This window comes from Medicago sativa, chromosome 6, assembly GCF_051527215.1.
Source record: "Medicago sativa cultivar Bolivia chromosome 6, Bolivia_mono, whole genome shotgun sequence".
NCBI lineage: Eukaryota > Viridiplantae > Streptophyta > Magnoliopsida > Fabales > Fabaceae > Medicago > Medicago sativa.
The window spans coordinates 66,223,189-66,243,931 of record NC_140754.1 but is presented as its reverse complement, the minus strand read 5'-3'; the positions used below and the strand labels follow the sequence as shown (position 1 = coordinate 66,243,931).

General features: G+C 31.8%; 1 protein-coding gene, 2 long non-coding RNA genes and 2 pseudogenes across 5 annotated transcripts in view; 1 reads left to right on the top strand and 4 right to left on the bottom strand.

Moving 5' to 3' along the window:
- Positions 1–20,743, bottom strand: part of LOC146916428 (uncharacterized) — an 84,036-nt gene that overhangs the window by 32,230 nt on the left and 31,063 nt on the right. The gene's annotated exons all lie outside the window — the stretch shown is intronic.
- Positions 560–2,548, bottom strand: LOC146916432 (uncharacterized). Its single transcript, XM_085717789.1, has 5 exons — positions 2,399–2,548; positions 2,136–2,269; positions 1,287–1,577; positions 1,156–1,206; positions 560–1,081 (listed from the first exon to the last, which is right to left on the bottom strand). The coding sequence occupies exons 1-5, from the start codon at positions 2,546–2,548 to the stop codon at positions 943–945; spliced, it is 765 nt and encodes a 254-aa protein (XP_085573915.1). The 3' UTR covers positions 560–942.
- On the bottom strand, positions 3,322–4,267 carry LOC146916431 (dehydration-responsive element-binding protein 1E pseudogene; annotated as a pseudogene). The gene has a single exon (XR_015015051.1). The product of XR_015015051.1 is annotated as a dehydration-responsive element-binding protein 1E pseudogene (transcript).
- On the top strand, positions 5,699–8,511 carry LOC146916430 (uncharacterized). The gene is made up of 3 exons (XR_015015050.1): positions 5,699–7,768; positions 7,872–8,109; positions 8,187–8,511. It is a non-coding gene; the product is annotated as an uncharacterized LOC146916430 (long non-coding RNA).
- On the bottom strand, positions 8,775–9,774 carry LOC146916429 (dehydration-responsive element-binding protein 1A pseudogene; annotated as a pseudogene). The gene has a single exon (XR_015015049.1). The product of XR_015015049.1 is annotated as a dehydration-responsive element-binding protein 1A pseudogene (transcript).

Genomic DNA, 20,743 nt, shown 5'->3' with positions numbered 1-20,743 from the left:
GAGATTTCAAACCCTTTGCCATTTACGGATTTTTTTCGTTAAATAGTACTTCAGAAATTCTTTGCTTCTTTGTGAATTACTAGTGTGCTGCCCGCGCGTTGCACGGGCGTAAGCGACACTCCAGTACAAAGCTGACAAACTCAACGTGACGAAAAAAATACAAACAAATCATGTTCACCTTCGATTCTAAAAATGAAAACCATGGCAGTTACCGTTGGTCACAGACTACTCAAGGTCACCACGCCACACGAACAAAAATAAAAACCATGGCAGTTATAAATTTCTTGGATATATTCTTGCACCAATTCTTTTGGGATCAATTTCTTGTAAACATTCTTGCATCAATTCAGTAAAATCTTATGAAATTTATATTTAAGTCTTCTACTATGTGTTATGTGATTCATAGCAGGGGACTGAGGACGAACAATTATTTCGAAGGCGAAATTTCACTAAAGAGACAAAAAAAAGAGATGGCTTTACCTATAGAATGATAATATACACACTACATGAGAGCACCCTTAGAAAATACCACCATAACCAAAAACGAAATACCGCTTCATAAGAAAAGCATAATCTCATCATTTATAAAAAAATCATATTACCCTTTTTAGCATCTTAGGTGATTGTAATTGATAACAAACTTGCCACCACAGAATTATAAGTATAATGGTACATCTTAACAACAACAACGCAATGAGGCATGCTCCAAGGAACACTAAAAGAGCCACACGACTTCTTTCAACAAAAAAAGTACAACAACATAAACAGAGACACAAATAGGAAATTAGCAGCAAGCATGTGGGATAATTCCAAGGTACAATAACACAAACGACATCCACGAACAAAAGTCATTCATCTTCAACAACCCTTCCATATATCAATTGAATAAAGTGACTCCATGCCATCATCCACTACAAAAGCTTCCTTATATCTTCTCTTGTTTTACATCCCCACCAACAACTCCTCCAACGGCACTGGAGTCTCCCCCCTTCTTGACTTATGTACCAGTGGAGATAGAGCAATCAAGTGTATCATGAGGAGATTCAACAACCTGAGCAACCTCAACATGTTGAGGCTGTTCCTGAAATGAAAACACAACTGCTTAAGTCAACCAACAATCTTTAGATAAAGCTAATTGCCAAGCACACAAAATACCTCACCAAATAAGTCTTCCATCTCATTAGGATACAAAGAAGATCCTCCATCCTAGTAAAAAACAAAATCATAACATAACCAAAATAATGAAAACATTAAAACACAAAAAAACACTTGAATAAAACAGCAACCTGCATTGTGCATTGCATAAACCTACCAAGGACATCAACACATCACAAGTATCCTGTGCAACCATCATTGATACACAATCACTAAGGAAAATAGTTTCCTTCTCATTGTTACCAACCCCTATCTTTAGTCTAAACTTGGGATCAAAGTGAGTGGCATTCTCAGGAAGCCACATATCAATTCCCTTTTCAACTCCAAAGTAGCAACCAATAACAATGAAAACTTCTTCCTCATTTGAAGAACATAAATCATTAAATTTTGTTATTGTCTGGTCTTCAACAAAATCAGCAAGCCTACTCATTCTCAAATCATGGAACCAAAGAAACACAATCAAAGCAAGATACCAATCAAAATAGCAACGTGTTCTGCACCTAATGGTTATGAGATGAGCATTGTGTGATATATATAAAATTCATAACTCGGTGGGGAGGGAAAACACCATTCAAACAATGAGTATAATAATAAAAGTCATTAAAAAGACATAAATTTTTCAGTAAAAACAAACCAGACAACATCAGAGGCAACTCTGACAACCAAATAGATGCAGACAAACAGTTTTTGGACTACTATAACATAAACTGGGAAACATACAAATGTATCAAAAGATTTCCCTATTCAGCAAGGGGACAAACACAAGCAAGGATTAGGAATTTACTAATTTACAAATCACTAACAATTAATAGTATAGTATTTTAAACATTATTAAACCACATAGCAGATATGAAGTTTTCTTAGTTAAGAAATTGTTCCAGATTGAATCTTAGGCGATGTGCATATCTCCAATTCCATATCAACACACATAACAATTCATCAACTAAATAAACATGAGCAACTAATATAAAAAAACTAACCATCTTTGAATATAGTCCCAATAGAACACAACCAGCAAAACAATCACCAAGCCATGTCCAAATTCTAATTCTATTACATCTTGTAAACCTCCCCTTCCAACAACTTCTTCTGGAAGACTTATAACAGCTGTTTTCTAACAGTAGCATGAAGCTTGGCACCCTAACATAAAAACCACAAAACAAATCCCATCAGGAAGAAGAAGAAAAAAAAGAATCAACCTGACATACAGTTAAATCATCAACAAAGTAATTTCATAAAATACCTTGTGATCAATCAAGACCATCTCCAGCGAGTTAGTTTCATCAGGCTTGAGAAATGCAGGAACTTCCCACATCCTAAGAACACGCACCTTGATCATCCAATTCTCACAACCAGGAACAATGTCAGCCAAACAATCAAATGATTTTTCCATCAGAGGAAGAACCTAAAACTCAATTGAGGATGAAACCAAACAACAAAGACAACAAGAAGCTTTAGGTTTTTTTCAATCACAGATGGAAACCTGCTCCGCTCAAATCACAAACACATCCTTATATAGTCCTCAAAACAGAGGGGTAGAATAGAGATATTAAGTAAAATTACACCCTACCCTAGACAATTTCTGCAATAAATCCACCAAATCTTTAAAAGTTTGAAAGAAACCTGCTAATCACCGACAATACCACATACAAACAAAAAATTTGAATTTCCTGTCGGCCATCAACCAATAGCATTAAGGATTTTGGAACGCTGAACTAAATACATCTTCTACAATTCAAGAAAAGGGAAAAAGACAAATTAGAAGACCCTTTAAGCAAAAAGAATGAGACAAACCTAACAACAACAGACCAAAAAATTGGAAGGAAGACGCTATCACCAAAAATGGAATTCAACAGTAAAGAGAGAGACTATTCTCTCTTGTAAGAGTTATTGATCTGTTTTTTCTCTCACAAAGATTGTCTTTTGTTGCAACGTGTCACCTTTTATTAGTAGTGATACCTCAACATCTTGAAAGTCAACATCATACCCAAACAGATTGGGCAAAGCTATGTGTGGGGTACATTAAGCACTTCCTCCATCTTAATATGCTTCACTATGGTTACGTATGTACATTTTCCACAAAATCCTACAAAAGGGAAGAGAGACAATGATTTTACCTCTTTCAATACTTTATGCTTCTTTAGTGACTACATTCAAAGAAAAGAATACAAAAAGAATTTCCTTTCCAATTTCAACCTATGAAGAATCCGTACTACTAATAAAAAGGTGTGTACTACAGACAATTTCCATTCTACAATCCAAAAAAAAAATAAATGTAAACCAAACGAATCAAACTAGCTAAAAAAAACCATTTTCCTACAAAAAAAAATTAAAAACTCCATAGTGAAACCTCCTCATCTTGAAAGTCTTCATTGATATATTCATACTCATAATACCCCAAGCTATGTGTAGGGGACATCAGCGCCATATTACTCCACATCTCTTGCATGTTCATCACTTCTTCTTTCTCTTCCATACAAATCATACTCTGCTCCTCAGTGGCAGTGGCAACTACAGCCATGTTATTATCTTTGTCATTGTCATTGTGATTAGTCATTAAAGTCTTGTCTGGTCTGAAAGCCTCGGCGGCTTCTGTGGCTGCCTTTTGTATATCCTTTGCTTGAGTAGTGGCAGGTTTGGGGAGCCGCCACGCGGAGTCTGCAAAGTTGAGACAGGCGTAGCGGCCCCTCAATGCCATTGCAGCAACATCGTGGGCACGGGCTGCCATCTCCGCAGTTGGGAAAGTCCCTAGCCAAATCTTAGTCTTCTTGTTAGGCTCCCTCATTTCGCACACCCATTTATCTAAGTTCCTCTTCCTCACACCCCTATATACCGGGTGGCGAGTCTCCTTGAACTTCTTCCTCCCTGCACGCTTCTTCGGGGTAGTTGCCGCTAACCGCATCTCCTCGTTGCAAATTGACATCCAATGAGAGCCCTCTGAATTTGGCAGCGACATGTCAGAGGAAGAGGAAGAGACTGAGTTGTTAGTTGGAGACATGTCTGTGTCTGTGAGAGTGGGAAAAGATTTTGATAGTGAAAGTTGGAACTAAAGATAAGTGTTTGTTATTATGGAGTAAAGAGGTTGTTGTTTTTGTTCTTGAGACTTAAGAAAGTCAAGAGTGAGTTGTGTTATATATATAGGGAAGTGTTTGAGGGAAAAAGGTAACAGTGAGAGTGTGAGTGTGTGAGTGAGTTGGATATTTTAGAAGCGTAATATAAGCCAGCTGGTTTACTTAGTTGGAGATATGTGATTGGTCATGAATTTTGCAAGAGACAAGAGAGAGTGTGCGGGTTTCTAGAGGGACACCACACCAGGCTAAGAATAGTACTTAGTAAATAATGTATCAAAATATATTACTCCGTTTTTAATTATTGGAACCTCTAATAAAAAATCAAAGGTACCAGACCAAATAGTTTAAATTGTGTAGGCATATGTATTTTGTCGTTTTATATTATTAACATATGTTGTAAGTTTGTTTGCAAATTTATCCTATTTGTTGTTAGTAAATAATCATTATATCGATTTTTTTTAGAAGATATCATTATATCGATGTATCTTGTATTCTGTCGATTTGAATGCTTGCATAGCGTTTATTTTTAGTAAAAAAATATATAAATTTTTTAGCCCTATAAATATATTAAATTTCGTTTTTAATCTCTCTAAAAAATTTAAGCAAAGTTTTGGTCCCTTGGATATTTTCCGTCACGACTGCTTTAATATCAACTCATGTGCATCCTTTGTATTTTTGAATGAAGTCTTACATAAATGATTAAAATATTATGACAATCTCCTTCAAAAAGATTAGAATGTTTTAGTGAAGATATGAATTTTTAAACAGTAAAAACTTGAAAATTCATTTTTGATTAATCCCTTGTTATAAAACTTTGAACTTTTGCAAGAGAAATTTCTATATAAACATGACTACATAAAACAATTCAAAATTTCAAATAATACAAATATACTTAAAAGAATGAACCAAAACTCATGACAGAAAATACTTAGGGGACCAAAACTTGATGAAAATTTTTAGAGTAATTAAAAACAAAATTTAAGATATTTATAGAGGAAAAAAAACATAATTAATCCTATAAATTTTAGAAAGAATAGGAGGTAGTGTATTGAGATGTGTGTCAGAGAGTGTTACTCACAATTAAAAAGAATGAAAAAAAAAATTCCAGATAAAAAGAATTAAAAAGAATGAAAAAATGACACTTAAAAAATATTAAAAAGAATTATTCCATTTTTTTAATTATTTGTCACTCCTACTTCTTTCGGGGCAGTTTCTTCAAAGTCAAACACGGAATTTACGAGAAAATATCCTATTATTTCTACTCGTTTTCTTTCTTAGCGTGTAAGTTCTGAAGCAAACTTACAGTTATCTGTCGCTCCTACTTCTTTCTCGGATGTTTCCTCCAAAACAAACACGGAATAAATGAGAAAATATCCTATTCCTTCCACTCGTTTTCTTTCCCTGCGCACGTTTGTTGAACCCCACCAATTTTGTCAACTTATAGTTTTCTTTTTTATAGAAAAGTTTTCCAGTTTTAGTTTTTTCACATTTTCTTCCATATTCTGACTTCTTTCATTTTCTTACGATCTTATTTCAAATTTTCTTACATTTATTTCGAATTTCGAACCAGACCGCGTCGGAACTCTCCTGCTACCGCCGTGGTAATCTTATTATTCACATGTGAGTTTCCCGTTGCATTATTTAGTTCAGTTTCATGCTTCATTTCTCTTGTTAAATCTAAAACTATGCTCAGCATTGTTGAAGATTTTTTTGACAAGGATTGTTGAAGATTTGTTGTTTGGGTGACAATTGTTGTGTTCAATATCTGATTTGCTGTTGTTTGATTGTTGTATGTTATTTTTTGGACCACTGATCAATCAAATAATCTCGTGCTAGATCCGAGAAATTGTGAAATAATGATTTTGCTTTATATATTGGAAATGACTGAGGATCCCTTGACTCCAAGAGTAACTCTGAGATGAGTTACTCCATTTAATCATTAGCGATGAATTTCATTAATCCAATTGTTGAATATTGTCACAATATATTAATGATCAAACACACAAAGTTTTATATAAACCCAAAATTTGTAGCTGTGCAAACTAACTATTGATATTTGGAAGTTTTATACGTTCATTTGAAATTATTTAATGAATTATCAAATAGTTTTAAAATTTCATTCAAAAATAGTTGACCAAATACAGACTGTTAGTTATTGACAACTACAGGTTGTTAAAAGAATATGCATTTAATGTTGATGAAATTTTCCATGCTCGAACTCTTGGTTCATCTATTAAATGGGTATGACAATTGAAATTGTTTACTTATAGTTTGTATGATGATTGAATTAATTCAGACATATTTTCTTTTTAAGAATCTTACAATCATCGTTCTGTGATGATTTTACAGCTTCAGGCATATTTTCTTTTTCTTGATGATAGTAATTCACATATTTGTGGACCTTAGGTTTTTTTCTTAATAGTTCATCTTGAAGTGATTTTCATCATCTGTTTTCTCGGGGTATTTTAGTTTACCTTCTAAAATATGAAAGTTTGTATAGTAATATCAGTTAACTCCATTATATTATATTTATACCCTTTCAAAACCGGCTTATAAGGTTAGAAGTATCTCCGTTTTATAAACTCTTATCAAGAGTTTTATCTATCCGATATAGGATTTGAGTTTTTTCCAATACACCCTCTCACGTCCATCACTCGTTTTGGGTGTGATGCGAATATAGGTAGGTGGCCCTTGAATTCGGCAAGCTCTGATACCATGTTGAAATTTGGGGCATGTTTCTTCGTCTTTGCTTCCATATAAGATATCTTGGGACTTGGGAACAGAATTCCTCAATTTGTAATGTCTTCTGAGACCTTTTGAATCTTCATTCATTGTCTTCCCAAAGTCCTCACAAGTCTTTACATGTTTTGTTTTGTTGATTCGCATGATTTCTTCTTGAATTACATCAAAACACCCTAGAACTGTTATATCTCGGAAAAAACTAGAATTACATGACTCAATATAGAAAACATTACAAATGTCTGAAAATCATAAGCAATTGTTCTAATACACCTTTATTATGGATGAAAATTAATTGAAAATAATTGAAAAACATGTTTAGAATAACGTAAGATAATCTGTCATCAATTTGCACAAACTCAATGAGTAGTAAACTATATGAGTGCAGTACACTACTTAAAGTGTATCTGTTTTGATTTGTATTACAGTGTTTCAACAAGGTTAGTTCGTAAGTATGTATATTTAATTCGTAAACTTCTACAACAGATGCCTTTCCTTTATATAGGAGAAGTTTAAATAAGTATGTTGTTGAAGATCCTTGTCCTTCAATGCTTGACCGTTGTGTGTAATCTATGCCTTGATTACAGTTGACGAATCTTTGTATTTAACTTCACCATTGATGCACTTGATTGTTCTTTCCTCATGTATGCAAGTCAATGCTTGATTTCCTTATCCTAGAAGGATTCATTGCATCATTTGAAGTATAGAGCATCGTCTTGGTCTTGAAGACCGCCTTGGCATCGAGGGTTGGTTGATCCACATAAGGGTGACTACAAAAAGTTGACTCGTTCCTTGATCATAAAGTATGTCGTCATATTTGTCCACATATGATGACTTAGATTTATAGAGCGTTAACTTTATGCTGATCATAAATCTTCGTCTTGATCTTCTGTGTATGTCTTTCAGCGTAGAAGGTTAAGGACCTTCACTTTGGAATGGACTGAGGAATGTTCCATTTATCATTGATAAAAAGGACCTTCACTGTGGATTAGAGACATGAAGAAGGGTTGGAGGAATATTTAGAGCATGAGTCAATGGATCCCCACACCAAGGGTCAGATCAGAAGTTGATACTCTCTCCATTACCAAGTTGCCAAGATACATTATCCATCACTTTTGAGGATTTATGTTTCATACCACTCCAGGTAGATGAGAATATATGATAATTAATTGCATTGTTATTTCTTAGCATCCTACTCCTAAAAAATTGAGCTTAGTGCAGCTGAGATTGAAGATGTTCCGAACTCAAGATTAGCAGCTTCATTGATTTAAGATAAAGACCCAATTCCAAAGCCACCTTCACTCAAAGGGGTAGAAACTTTGTGCCAAGCAACTGTTACAAGCTTCCTTTGCTTGATGTCACTGTTAAATAAGTTTGAATCTCATCCCAAAAGCTAGCTCATTATTTTATTATCTATCAGTAACCGCTCCAAATAAAGTTTCTTATCCACCTTTCCAAATCTTTGATCAAGCTAACTGACCAAGACTCTATTGTAAGACAATCAAGAAGCATTCTTTGATACCACAAAATTTTCCTACAAACAAAACTACTTTTTTAAAGGATCATGAACACAACCGATTTAAAAAAACTTGTTGTCTACTCTTGGTCTGAAATTGTTCTTTATGCACAACTACCAATCGGAGTTCAACTTCTAATTCGCTTAATTTAGTTAAAAGGAAATAATTGACAATATCATCATTCAAGGAAATGGAACGATGAAATCTTGTAATTTGTAAAATGTCATATTGCATTCACAGAAAAACTTACAAAAATAATCTTTTTCAATTTCAAGTATCTACTAACAAAAAATTGTACAGTACAAACATTTTACATTAGACAATCAAAATATATAAGTAAACTTTATTATAACATAAAAATAAATTAACCAAACAAATGAAATTGTTTCTTAAAAAAAAAATCAAATCAAATTGAAAAACTCCATAGTGACACCTCAATATCTTGAAAGTCTGCATTAATACCTTGATATTCATGCTCAAAGCTATGTGTAGGGGACATTAGAGCCATATTCCTCAACGACTCTGGAATGTTCAACACTTCCTCCTCTTTTTCTTCTTCTTCTTCCTCTTCCATACTAAACATAAGTTGCTCCTCTGTGGCATCGGCAGCTACAACCGTGTCAATATCACTAGTCAATAAAATCTTGTCTGGTTTGAAAGCCTCTGCGGCTTCTGCTGCCGCCTTTTGTATATCTTTTGTCTCCATAGAGACTGGAATAGGGAGCCGCCAGGCAGAGTCTGCAAAGTTGAGACAGGCGTAACAACCTCTGAATGCCAATGTCGCGACATCATGGGCTCGTGCTGCCATCTCAGGCGTTGGAAACGTTCCTAGCCATATCTTAGTCTTTTTGTTAGGCTCCCTCATTTCACACACCCATTTACCTAAGTTCCTACTCCTCACACCCCTATACACCGGGTGGCGAGTCTCCTTGAACTTCTTTCTCCCTGCACGCTTCTTTGGGGTACTCGCAGCTAACCGCACATCCTTGGTGGAAATTGGCATTCCATGAGAGACCTCCAAATTCGGCAATGACATATGGGAGGAAGAGGAAGTCTCTGGGGAAAAGGGGTGTGAAGAGGAAGTGATGTTAGTTGGAAACATGTGTATGTGTTGTAGAGTGCATATATAAAGTTTATAGTGAAAGTGGGAATTGAAAACAAAGTGTTAAGAGAGTTAAGAGCAAGGTGTGCTATATATAGGGAAGCATGGTTGAAGGAATGATGTAACAGTTATGTGTGTGTTTGTGTTAGTCAGTTGGACATTATATAAGTATAGACAATTGGTTTGTCTATTTGGAGGCTTTGTGTTTGGTTATATTTGGGAATGAAAATGGTTTTTTTTTTTTAGAAAAAATTAGAGTATAGGGATGATGTCCCATACAAGATTTTTAAACTAAAATGCTCACAAAGGTATATATATTTACGTTCCTTGAAAGATACTAGCGGAATTCAAACCGACTTTTGAATTTAAGATATGTCGTTTTACCATTAGACAAAACCCTTAAAATTAAGGAAAATGATTTTTGTGCGTTCAAAATTCAGACACATTTGAGAGAGAAATAAGTGTGATAAATACAATAAGTTGATGACGTAATAAGAAGAGTAATAAAAAAAAAAAAAAATTGGATGTGTGTGAGTAATAAAAAAATAAAAATTGGATGTGTGTGAGTTACGAGGTCCAAACAAATGGTTGATTTGACAAAGTGAAAGGGAAACTAATGAAGATAAGGAGTAGAGAAAGAAAATATGTTTTCTATTCATCGACCGTCGACATAAACAGCTTAATAAGGTAATAAAGCATTTCATAGGAATAATGCTCTTTTTAGCATTATCTCCTTTGTGTTGAAAGTAGATCTTAACTCCATTTAATTTTAATTTTTTTTATACTATACTAGCGGAAAGACGGGCACTATCGTGCCCGTCTGTCCGCTCTTTCTACACTGCGTTAACGCATGTGATTATTATATTATGTTTGTTTTTATAATTTTGATTAAAATTTTTAATTTTAGAATATTAATGAAAATTATTGATATATTGATTTATAAACAAAATATTGTCAATGCATATAGAAAAATTATTTTTGAACTTAACGTATTTTAGTTTGCCTGCATATAAAATTAAGATAAAATAATGATCATTTATGTTTATTCTAATAGTAATTAGAAACATCATAACATAAATGTATAAATCACATGTTATGTAAAAGAAACATTGTTATGATTACGATAAAAAATATCTTTAAAAACTACATTATTCGTAAAGTCTCCATCTTCTCCTTCTATTTTCCCTTCTTTAATGAGAACTTTTGTTGAATTTTGAGAAAACCCTCTTGATAAAGCTACATATAATTGTCCATGGATGAAAACATGTCGTGGAAGATAGATTCTGACATTGTGAATGGTCTGCCCTTGTGACTTATTTATGGTAATAGCAAAACTTAGTCCAACGGAAAACTGTTTTCTACTAAGCATAAAGGGAAGTCCTGAACTCACATTTATTTTTAATTTAATTTTGGGCAAAAATGCTCTTTTTCCAGCATTGTTTCCTATTAGGATATCCATATCAAACATATTCTTAAATAAACAACAACATAACAATCGTGTCCCATTACACAGACCATATCTAGGGTCTATGTTTCGCAACAACATCAAAGGTGCACCTTTTTTTACCTTTAAAATATGTGGTGGGATACTTCCTTGAGCAATTGAGTTTAGGAATTCTTGTTGATATAAGTTATGAGTATCCCCTTCAACCTCGTCAAATGACAACAAATTATGTTCTTCTCATGAAAACTGATTGATAATTAATATTTAATATAGTGCTAACAAATCTTTTTCTGAAATATTTTGAGTCCTAATTTTTTATAGAGGATTTAAAGTCCAATCTTTAACATTATTTTTTGCTCACGTTTGTTATTATTTTTTTTAAAGGATTTGAGTTTAGGAATTCTTGTTGATATAAGTTATGAGTATCCCCTTCAACCTCGTCAAATGACAACAAATTATGTTCTTTTCCTGAAAACTGATTGATAATTAATATTTAATATAGTGCTAACAAATCTTTTTCTGAAATATTTTGAGTCCTAATTTTTTTTTGAGGATTTAAAGTCCAATCTTTAACATTATTTTTTGCTCACATTTGTTATTAATCTTTTTTTTAGAGGATTTAAAGTTCAATCTTTAACATTATATTTTGTTCACGTTTGTTACTAATCTTTTTTCAGAAGATTTAAAGTCCAATCTTTAACATTATTTTTTGTTCACGTTTGTTACTAATCTTTTTTTACAGTATTAAAGTCCAATCTTTAACATTATTATTTTTTGCTCACGTTTGTTACTAATCTTTTTTTTAGAGGATTTAAAGTCCAATCTTTAACATTATTTTTTGTCCATGTTTGTTACTAATTTTTTTTAGAGGATTTAAAGTCTAATCTTTAACAGAATTTTTTGCTCACGTTTGTTACTGATCTTTTTTTCAGAGGATTTAAGGTCTAATCTTTAATAATATTTTTTTCTCACGTTTGTTACTAATCTTTTTTTTAGAGGATTTCAAGTTCAATCTTCAACATTATTTTTTCCTCACGTTTGTTACTAATCTTTTTTTAGAGAATTTAAAGTCCAATCTTTACCATTATTTTTTACTCACGTTTGTTACAATTGATCAAAGGTTAAGGAAGAGTAGCTTATATTAATAAAATAATATGGAAATACTGTTTTTTGTGGAAGGGATATGTAAATACTTGACAATCTTTGTCGGTTGTATTGAGAGGAACAACACAGATGTACAACATAAAATCGGCTGGTAAAAAAGTAACATGAGTTTTTGTTTTGAGCTAATTTTTTGTGAGTTTGATATGTGATTAACGGAGGTAAAAGAGGGTTAACGGGGATGATTAGTGACATGGATTAGTAATCCACGTGTTATTTTATAATTGGCTAACTTTAAGAACAGTTCATAAGGAATTGTGTGTAAGTTTTCTCCTTAAATTAAATTTATTATTATCTATTTGTTATATATGTTATTTGTATTTAAAATTAAAATTAAAAATTAAGGGTATTTTTGGAAAGAAAAGTCCAACCCAAAAGTGTGCTGAAAGGGGTAGTTTTCTTTATATATAGTATAGATATTAAAAATAGATTTTGTTAACGAAAAATACTTACTTGATCACAAAATTAAATTGATCACAAAATTAAATGCATAGTGTTTAGGCACACATATAATGATGCACTTTTCCCCAAAATATTTATTTTACTCCCTCCGTCTCTAAATAATAGTCGTTTAAGGTTTATGCACGGGTATTAAGAAAATGATTAATTGTGTTGATTTTGATGGTAAAATTAGTATCATTTACTAAAACACCCTTATTAATTGTAGTTAGTGGAGTAGTTAGGTTGGATGAAATTCAATAAATAAGGGTATAATAATGGAAAAAAATAATAAATGCTGCATTGATATTCTAAAGTGACAATTATTTTTAGAAAAAGAAAAAATGGTAAAGAGACAATTATTGTGAGACGGAGGGAGTACTTTATTTTTTTAATAGAAAATATGTTTCTTTGTATGTGTGCCTAAACACTATATATTTGATCTTGTAACCATAGAAGACTAGCTCCTTGCAAACATGTACACATGTTAAGAATTCTACGGTAAAAAGTATTTAATAATAAATAATAATTTATTTTTTAAAAAAATAAATTGATAAAAAATTTAAGACAAAATTTATATATTTAGTTTTTTAACATGTGCTCTCAAAACACATGTTAACATTTCCCTTTAAAAAAAGTAAGTGATACTTTTAATATATTATTTTATGAAAATAATTTTAATGCATGGTAAAGGTTAAAGACAAAATTTATATATTTAGTTTTTTAACATGTGCTCTCAAAACACATGGTAAAGGTTAAAATTATTATATTATCAATTAATTAGAAATTATCATTTGTAGAACTTTTAATTTATATACGAGAGTTATTTTCTTTTACGTTCGCATTTATACTGAGAATATTTGACTCATTTTAAACATAACTCAAACTAACTAAGCCATCCATATCCATATGGTTACAACTAGAGTACTCATGGAACAATGATGGGTAACTTACTTCAATCAATGAACATTTACCTTTTTAAATGGCTTACTTCAATCAATAAACATTTACCTTTTTAAATGGTATTCACAAACTATCTTGACCCCACCAATAAATTGTTCATTTTCATTGATTGATGTGTAAATTATCCACCATTCTTCAAAGGTAATCTAGAAAAAACCTATCCATATTCAACAAAACTCCAATCTACCACACGATTTTTGCGCCTAAGGAAACATACTTGGATTATGTACAAAGTGTTGGAAATTTAGGTCTTAATAAAAAACAGATTTCATAAAACATGTTCAACAATTATGAATCAACAGCGGAAGCAAGACAAAACAATGAACATATGAACGGATCTACGACATGTTTGATTTATCAAGATATTAATAAATAGGGTATTAGGAATACCTGGAGGCTTTGGTGGCAGCCCTCTCGGCAACAACGATAAAGAGAGGAGGTGATCTGAAACAAACATCAACATCAACACGGTTAGCGGCGGCTGATTTGGTTCTTCCTCAACCGGTATCTTTATGCCTCAAGTTCTCTTCAGATGGGGAGAAGAGAGAGTTTGTCGTGTACGGTGTATTGAGGACCATAGCCTCTTTTATATTGGATGGCCATTAGGGTTTCCCATTATTCTGTTAATGGGCCATCCGGACATCCACTCATTGAGTCCATATCAACTAATTAAATATTTAATTAATTATCCAATTAGAAATCTAATAGCCTTATTACTTAATTTGATCACTAATCAACTAAGGCCCACAAATGATAAATAGATAATATAATTATTGTTACGATATTTGCCCACATAATGATATTGGAATATAATAAATAATAAAATATTCCAACAATCTCCCACTTGGGCTACATATCTTAATAATTATATCATAATTCTTTAGGCGCGCAACTGAATGCTATTTATCTTTAGATTTCAACTTTACAATCTGGTCCACCTCATACATTAATAACGGGACCACCGCGGCTGTCGTCACTGACGTATAACGTGACGGAACCCCGACGACCACCATATCAATGCACTTGATGACATAGATTGATATGGATGAGTGGCATTGAAATTTCACGTAATGTGATCTCTAAATCATGCTTATTTCCAACTGATCCAACTAAATTCTTTAATGAGATCAAACTGAAGTTTTGCAAATTTAAAATTTGCACAAATGATACAGAAATGGTTATAGCAATAATAACCTCATGAACTTTATTTCTGCAGAAAATCATAACATAAAGTCTGTATCAATACCAAAACAAAAGTATAGAACATAAAGTAAAAGAGATTCCCACTAATCCAAGACATCTTTGATGACAACAACCATATGAAAGACCTTATGTGTCATGTCTTTGATTAGTGGTATAGCTAGCATAAAGTTTGTCTCCGCATGTTCTATCATTTAACAACAATAATCTACAAGGTAAGGAACCGTATAGACTTTGTTGTTAAATAACTATAGGACTGAATTATGTCACCATATAACTTGAGTGGTCTTTCAATACCTTTTACTATATGCAACCAAGAGACATAAATACTTACAGTAATTTCCTGAATCAGGATGTGTATTATATACAGACATCCAAAAGCCAGAGTCTGACATACTAATGATCTCCAAATTGTCAGATTTCTAATGTGAGCATAAGCTCTCTTGTTCTCTTTAATAATCCTTATGGTTGCCTTTTTAACAATTCAAACTTTGAATTGCTCAAGTATCTGCCAAACAATCTTATTATATCCGCTATTTCAAAATGCGTATAATAAAATCATATATAAGAATCCTATAGGCAAAGCTTAGTAAAATACTTAATTTTTGAATTCATATACTTCCTAATGGGTAATATTTGAGACTGAAAAGTCTCTCTCGGTGATTGAGGTCATCCAAAAATTATGTCATTTCATTTTCAACTTTATTGATATCACTCTTTTGTGATATCCGAATAATACCTTGAGAAGAATCTCTAAGTATTGAAATGTCTAATACAAAAGAGGTGTCCCCAGGATCTTTCATCACTAACTTTTGTTAGAGATTTCCTTGGTTTCACATAACAAACATATATCATAGTTGACTAAATAAAATAAAATTGACATATTAAACTAGGAATATAAACTTACTCCCACTGAACTTGCTAAATCCACAATTCTTCATAATATTATCTCAAAACCAAATGAGACAATTACTTTATGAGAATTTGTGGTAGCACTAAAGAGACAAATTTCTTAACATATAAGTGGATCATGACTTTGCAAACCATTTACTCTGTATCAATTGACACAAAAGTTTTATTCGGCTGCACCATATTGTATCATTAATGTCCCCATTAAGAAACACTATATTTAAATCCATCTTATGCAGCTCCATAATTATAATAAGCAAACTAGTATCATGACTGTCTTAATAGAGTCTTTCAAATATACTAAATAGAATTTCTCTTTTCAGTCAATTCTTAATGACACTAGAATCCCTAGTTCTTGAGGGTGTTGAGTTTGATCTATATGAAATAGTTTCTTAACTTGATTGAGAGGAAGCACAATAATGTCCTCATGAGGATCCAAATATACAATAATAATAGTAACTATATGAATTAGTTTAAAACTAATTCTTCCTCATTCAATTTTGTTCTAAAATCATATCTCTCCCCCAAACTTAATATCCTCAAGAAAGCTTAACAATTTATGTCTCAAAAAATTTCTTAATTTGTGGGACGAAAAATTTATAGTATTCAAAACCTTAAACAATATAAAATGTCACAAGTCATAACTGAATTGACTCTAATAATTAAACTTAAAAGATACATTGAATCATTATTTGTAAATAAAACTCAAAACATCTTGATTTATTTAAAGAGAAATTAAAACAAAAATTCATTCAAATAATGATTCACCAAATTGTCTTTTAAATACAAAAATTAAGCTTGTAACGACAATCTAAAAATAGGTTCAAAAAATGAATAAAGAAATCTTTAACGACTTTGTCCATTTTAAATTGATATATCTTTCAACATCATTGGACATAAGTCAGTTAAGACTATCTTACTTTATTTGCCCTTATCTTTTGAGGTATTTTTCGAATGAGAACTATTTTATTTTCTCTTGCTTCAGTTTTTCTTTATTTTGCACACTTTATGAATTGATCCTTTAAAGGATCATTTCTAACTTTAATAGTTATAAACTTAATTGTGCAAAGGGAATACAAAATGCTGAATTTTCAAACAAGTCATATGATAGTCGAAATTATAGTGCCTCAGCAAGATTAAATGTTTACATAATGTGCTCCTAACATTTTCTTTGCCTAATAACCTTAATGAAATACCCATTCTCCAATGAGAGCTTGTCTTTCTCTATATTGCTTTAAAAGCACTTTAAGCTAAGAAAATAAGACAAAAAAAATTTGTCATCTTAAATAACACCTCTAACACATATGATATTTTAGCTTTATGATCTCACGTGACCTATGAGATTTGGTGTATACTCACTTGTCAAACTTAATTCTCACATTAGTTGCTGAATTTGTGAGAGAATGTGAGTTTCACCAACCTTATTTAAGGTCTAGATCCAAGAACAATGTTAATGCTCTTCTTTAAATCCTATATTAGAATTTAACTCAAATTAGCAGATACATAAAATATATTAGTTTAAAGAGAACAAGAGTAGCTAAAGTACTCACCAAAATACCTAGTGCACCATCAATATCAAGTCTTTAAACAATAATATCAATTGCTAGTGGTGTTTGACAACAATGATCAAACAAGGACAATTTACTTTGACAAAGAATAAATTCTTATAATTGTCATATGTTTATCATAATATATGTGAATGTAAACTCTTAAATATTTAAATAAGTTTACACCAACACAACATCATCACACATGTCAGTAAAATATTAAAGAAACGTGTTTTTTTTATTTGTAAATAAAAGACCTTAACAAGATACCAAGCGCACCATTAAAACACAATCTTTGGATTGCTAAGAATTAACTGCAAGCGGTACTCTCAATGCAATGATCAAACATTGGTGATAAGTCCTGTCAAATAATAGTCACCTTTGGGCATCCTATTACCCACATGGATAATTACGTTATAATCACCACATATTTACCCTCGCAAGCGCACAATTATCCGGCCAAGTTGCGCCTTCCTTGGGGCCGAACAACAACTCGCATGAATAATTTTACAGTACATCTTTTGTAAGCTTAATTGAAATCAATTTACACAACAGAGGTTACTTGGGCAACATTATTGTTTCAACTGACTCAACTAATTTTACTAGACAATTTTAATATATATTAAATAGGGTGATAAATCCTGTCAAATAATAGTCACCTTCGGGTATCCTATTATTCACATGGAAAATTACTTTATAATCACCACACATTTACTATCATATGTATGTAATTATCCGGTCAAGTTGTGCCTTCCTTGGGGCCGACGACAACTCACATGGATAATTTCATACTACGCCTTTTGTAAGTTCAGTTGAATCAAATCTACGCAACAGAGGTTACTTTTGCAACTTGTTGTTTCAACCAAAACAACCACAATTACTAGACAATTCAATAAATGAATTTAAATAGGAATGGTCTTAATTTTACAATGCAAATGGGAAATGTCTTAAATTTACAAGGCACTACCAACATAATGTAGGCCGAATTAGTTCATTATGTTGCTAAGTAGCCATAAGGTCACTCGACAACCCTTAAGTGTGAAGACAAATTCACGAATTTGAAAGAAGATGAAAGTCACAAATCACACCAATGTGTGTATGACAATACTTAAGTATGAAGAAAAAACTCCCGAATTTGAAAGAAGATGCAAGTCACAAATCACATCAATGTGTGTATGACAATACATTTACATATATCGCATAAAAGCAACAACAAACATAGCATGAAATATATTCAAAATGCATGATAAGACAAAATATTATTGATGAAAACTTAATAACAATAAACTATAACATCATAATCATGCTATAAGAAAAATATTCAATTTCAAACCAAAAGAAAATTGAATCTTATACAAACCAAAATATTCATGCCACAATTGATTCACATATACCAAATGATTCTTTAAATAAAATAATGAATAACTCTAGACTCAATTGTTTCCTAAACAAGAAAACAAACTTTATATGTTTATAAATAAATAAACACTTCTAGAGTTCAAATTTCCAAAAAATTAAAGAATCAAATCTTCATTCTAAAATATGTTATGATGTACTATCCAATTGGTTCAAAAATATTTTGAGACGTGTTATTAAACACTAATAAAAAATAAAAAATGAACAAGTCTCCACACATGATATATGATGACCAAATATATATCAAAAAACTATACATCTAATATCTCAAAATAAACTTTATGTACAACAACTATGTGAATCAAAACTAATTTCATATAGAAATTAAGTTACAAAACATGATAACAATATTTAAAAAAGTATTTTTGCCAAAAGATTTAATATAGAATCAAATCACCAAAATCAAAATGAAATTCAAATCTTTGTCAAATGGTAACGAACTGCATTTACCAAATTAAAAAAAAAAACTTTATACATGTACTTTCGGATCAAAGAAAAATTATCATCTAAAATATGATCCGAAAATAAATGCTCTACAAACTCAAAATCAATCTAGATGAAAAGAAAGATAGAATTGAATTTCCCTTTGTGTCCCTTAACTATGCATCACGGTGACAAGGCAAAAATAAAAAAAACAATTTGTTGAAACCAAAAATAGTCCCAAATAAGAGAATAATGATTCGTTTCTAGATGCAACAAAACAAGACAAAAGCAAAAAGTCTCAAATGCTTTAATCTAACAGGTTAATATAAGAAATCATAATGGATACATGATACATATTTTAACCCAGAAAAGAGAATTGAATTGATGCTAAACGTATGCTCGTATAAATATTCAATTTAACGTAATAAAACTGCAATTGCATCACAACATACTTAATCCAAAAACTTAGTATCAGATCACAAGAAAACAACAAATTAGCGCCGGTTAAAGCACAAACATGTGTAATACCAATTTTACTGATGTTCGACGACGAAACAAAAATAAAACCCCATATTCTTAAAAATAAATATTGGCTTTAGCAAAACAAAACAAAAAGAAAAAAAAAACAGGTCATTGAACAAAAGTCCACCGAACGAAGTTTAATTCTTTCTTTTCAAAAAAATAGAAACTGTTTAATCGTAAACAAAAATTAATAACTCTATCAATTTGGGAAATCAATTTTCTTTGACACTAAAACCAAAATCAAAGAAGAAACAGTTCAATTCACATGTTTCCTTGAGAAATCAATTTGAGAACAATATCGCATGACCAAAGCAAGTCATCGCGGAAATTTTAATGCAACATATGAATGCATCCAAGAAAAATAAAATAAAATAAAATAAAGGTATCAATCCACATAAAATCCCAATAAATCAAACATGAAGATTGCTCTGATACCACTTGTTGGAAATTTAGGTCTTAATAAAAAACAGATTTCATAAAACATGTTCAACAATTATGAATCAATAGCGGAAGGAAGACAAAACAATGAACATATGAACGGATCTACGACATGTTTGATTTATCAAGATATTAAGAAATAGGGTATTAGGAATACCTGGAGGCTTTGGTGGCAGCCCTCTCGGCAACAGCGATAAAGAGAGGAGGTGATCTGAAACAAACATCAACATCAACATCAACACGGTTAGCAGCGGCTGATTTGGTTCTTCCTCAACCGGTACCTTTATGCCTCAAGTTCTCTTCAGATGAGGAGAAGAGAGAGTTTGCCGTGTACGGTGTATTGGGGACCATAGCCTCTTTTATATTGGATGGCCATTAGGGTTTCCCATTATTCCGTTAATGGCCCATCCGGACATCCACTCATTGAGTCCATATCAACTAATTAAATAGTTAATTAATTATCCAATTAGAAATCTAATAGCCTTATTACTTAATTTGATCACTAATCAACTAAGGCCCACAAATGATAAATAGCTAATATAATTATTGTTACGATATTTGCCCACATAATGATATTGGAATATAATAAATAATAAAATATTCCAACACAAAGGACAACCGAGTTCCTCTCTTAGAGCCACATGTTAGATATATAGTACTAAGGAAAGCATGGTTGGGTTTGGTTGGGACTGAAGCAA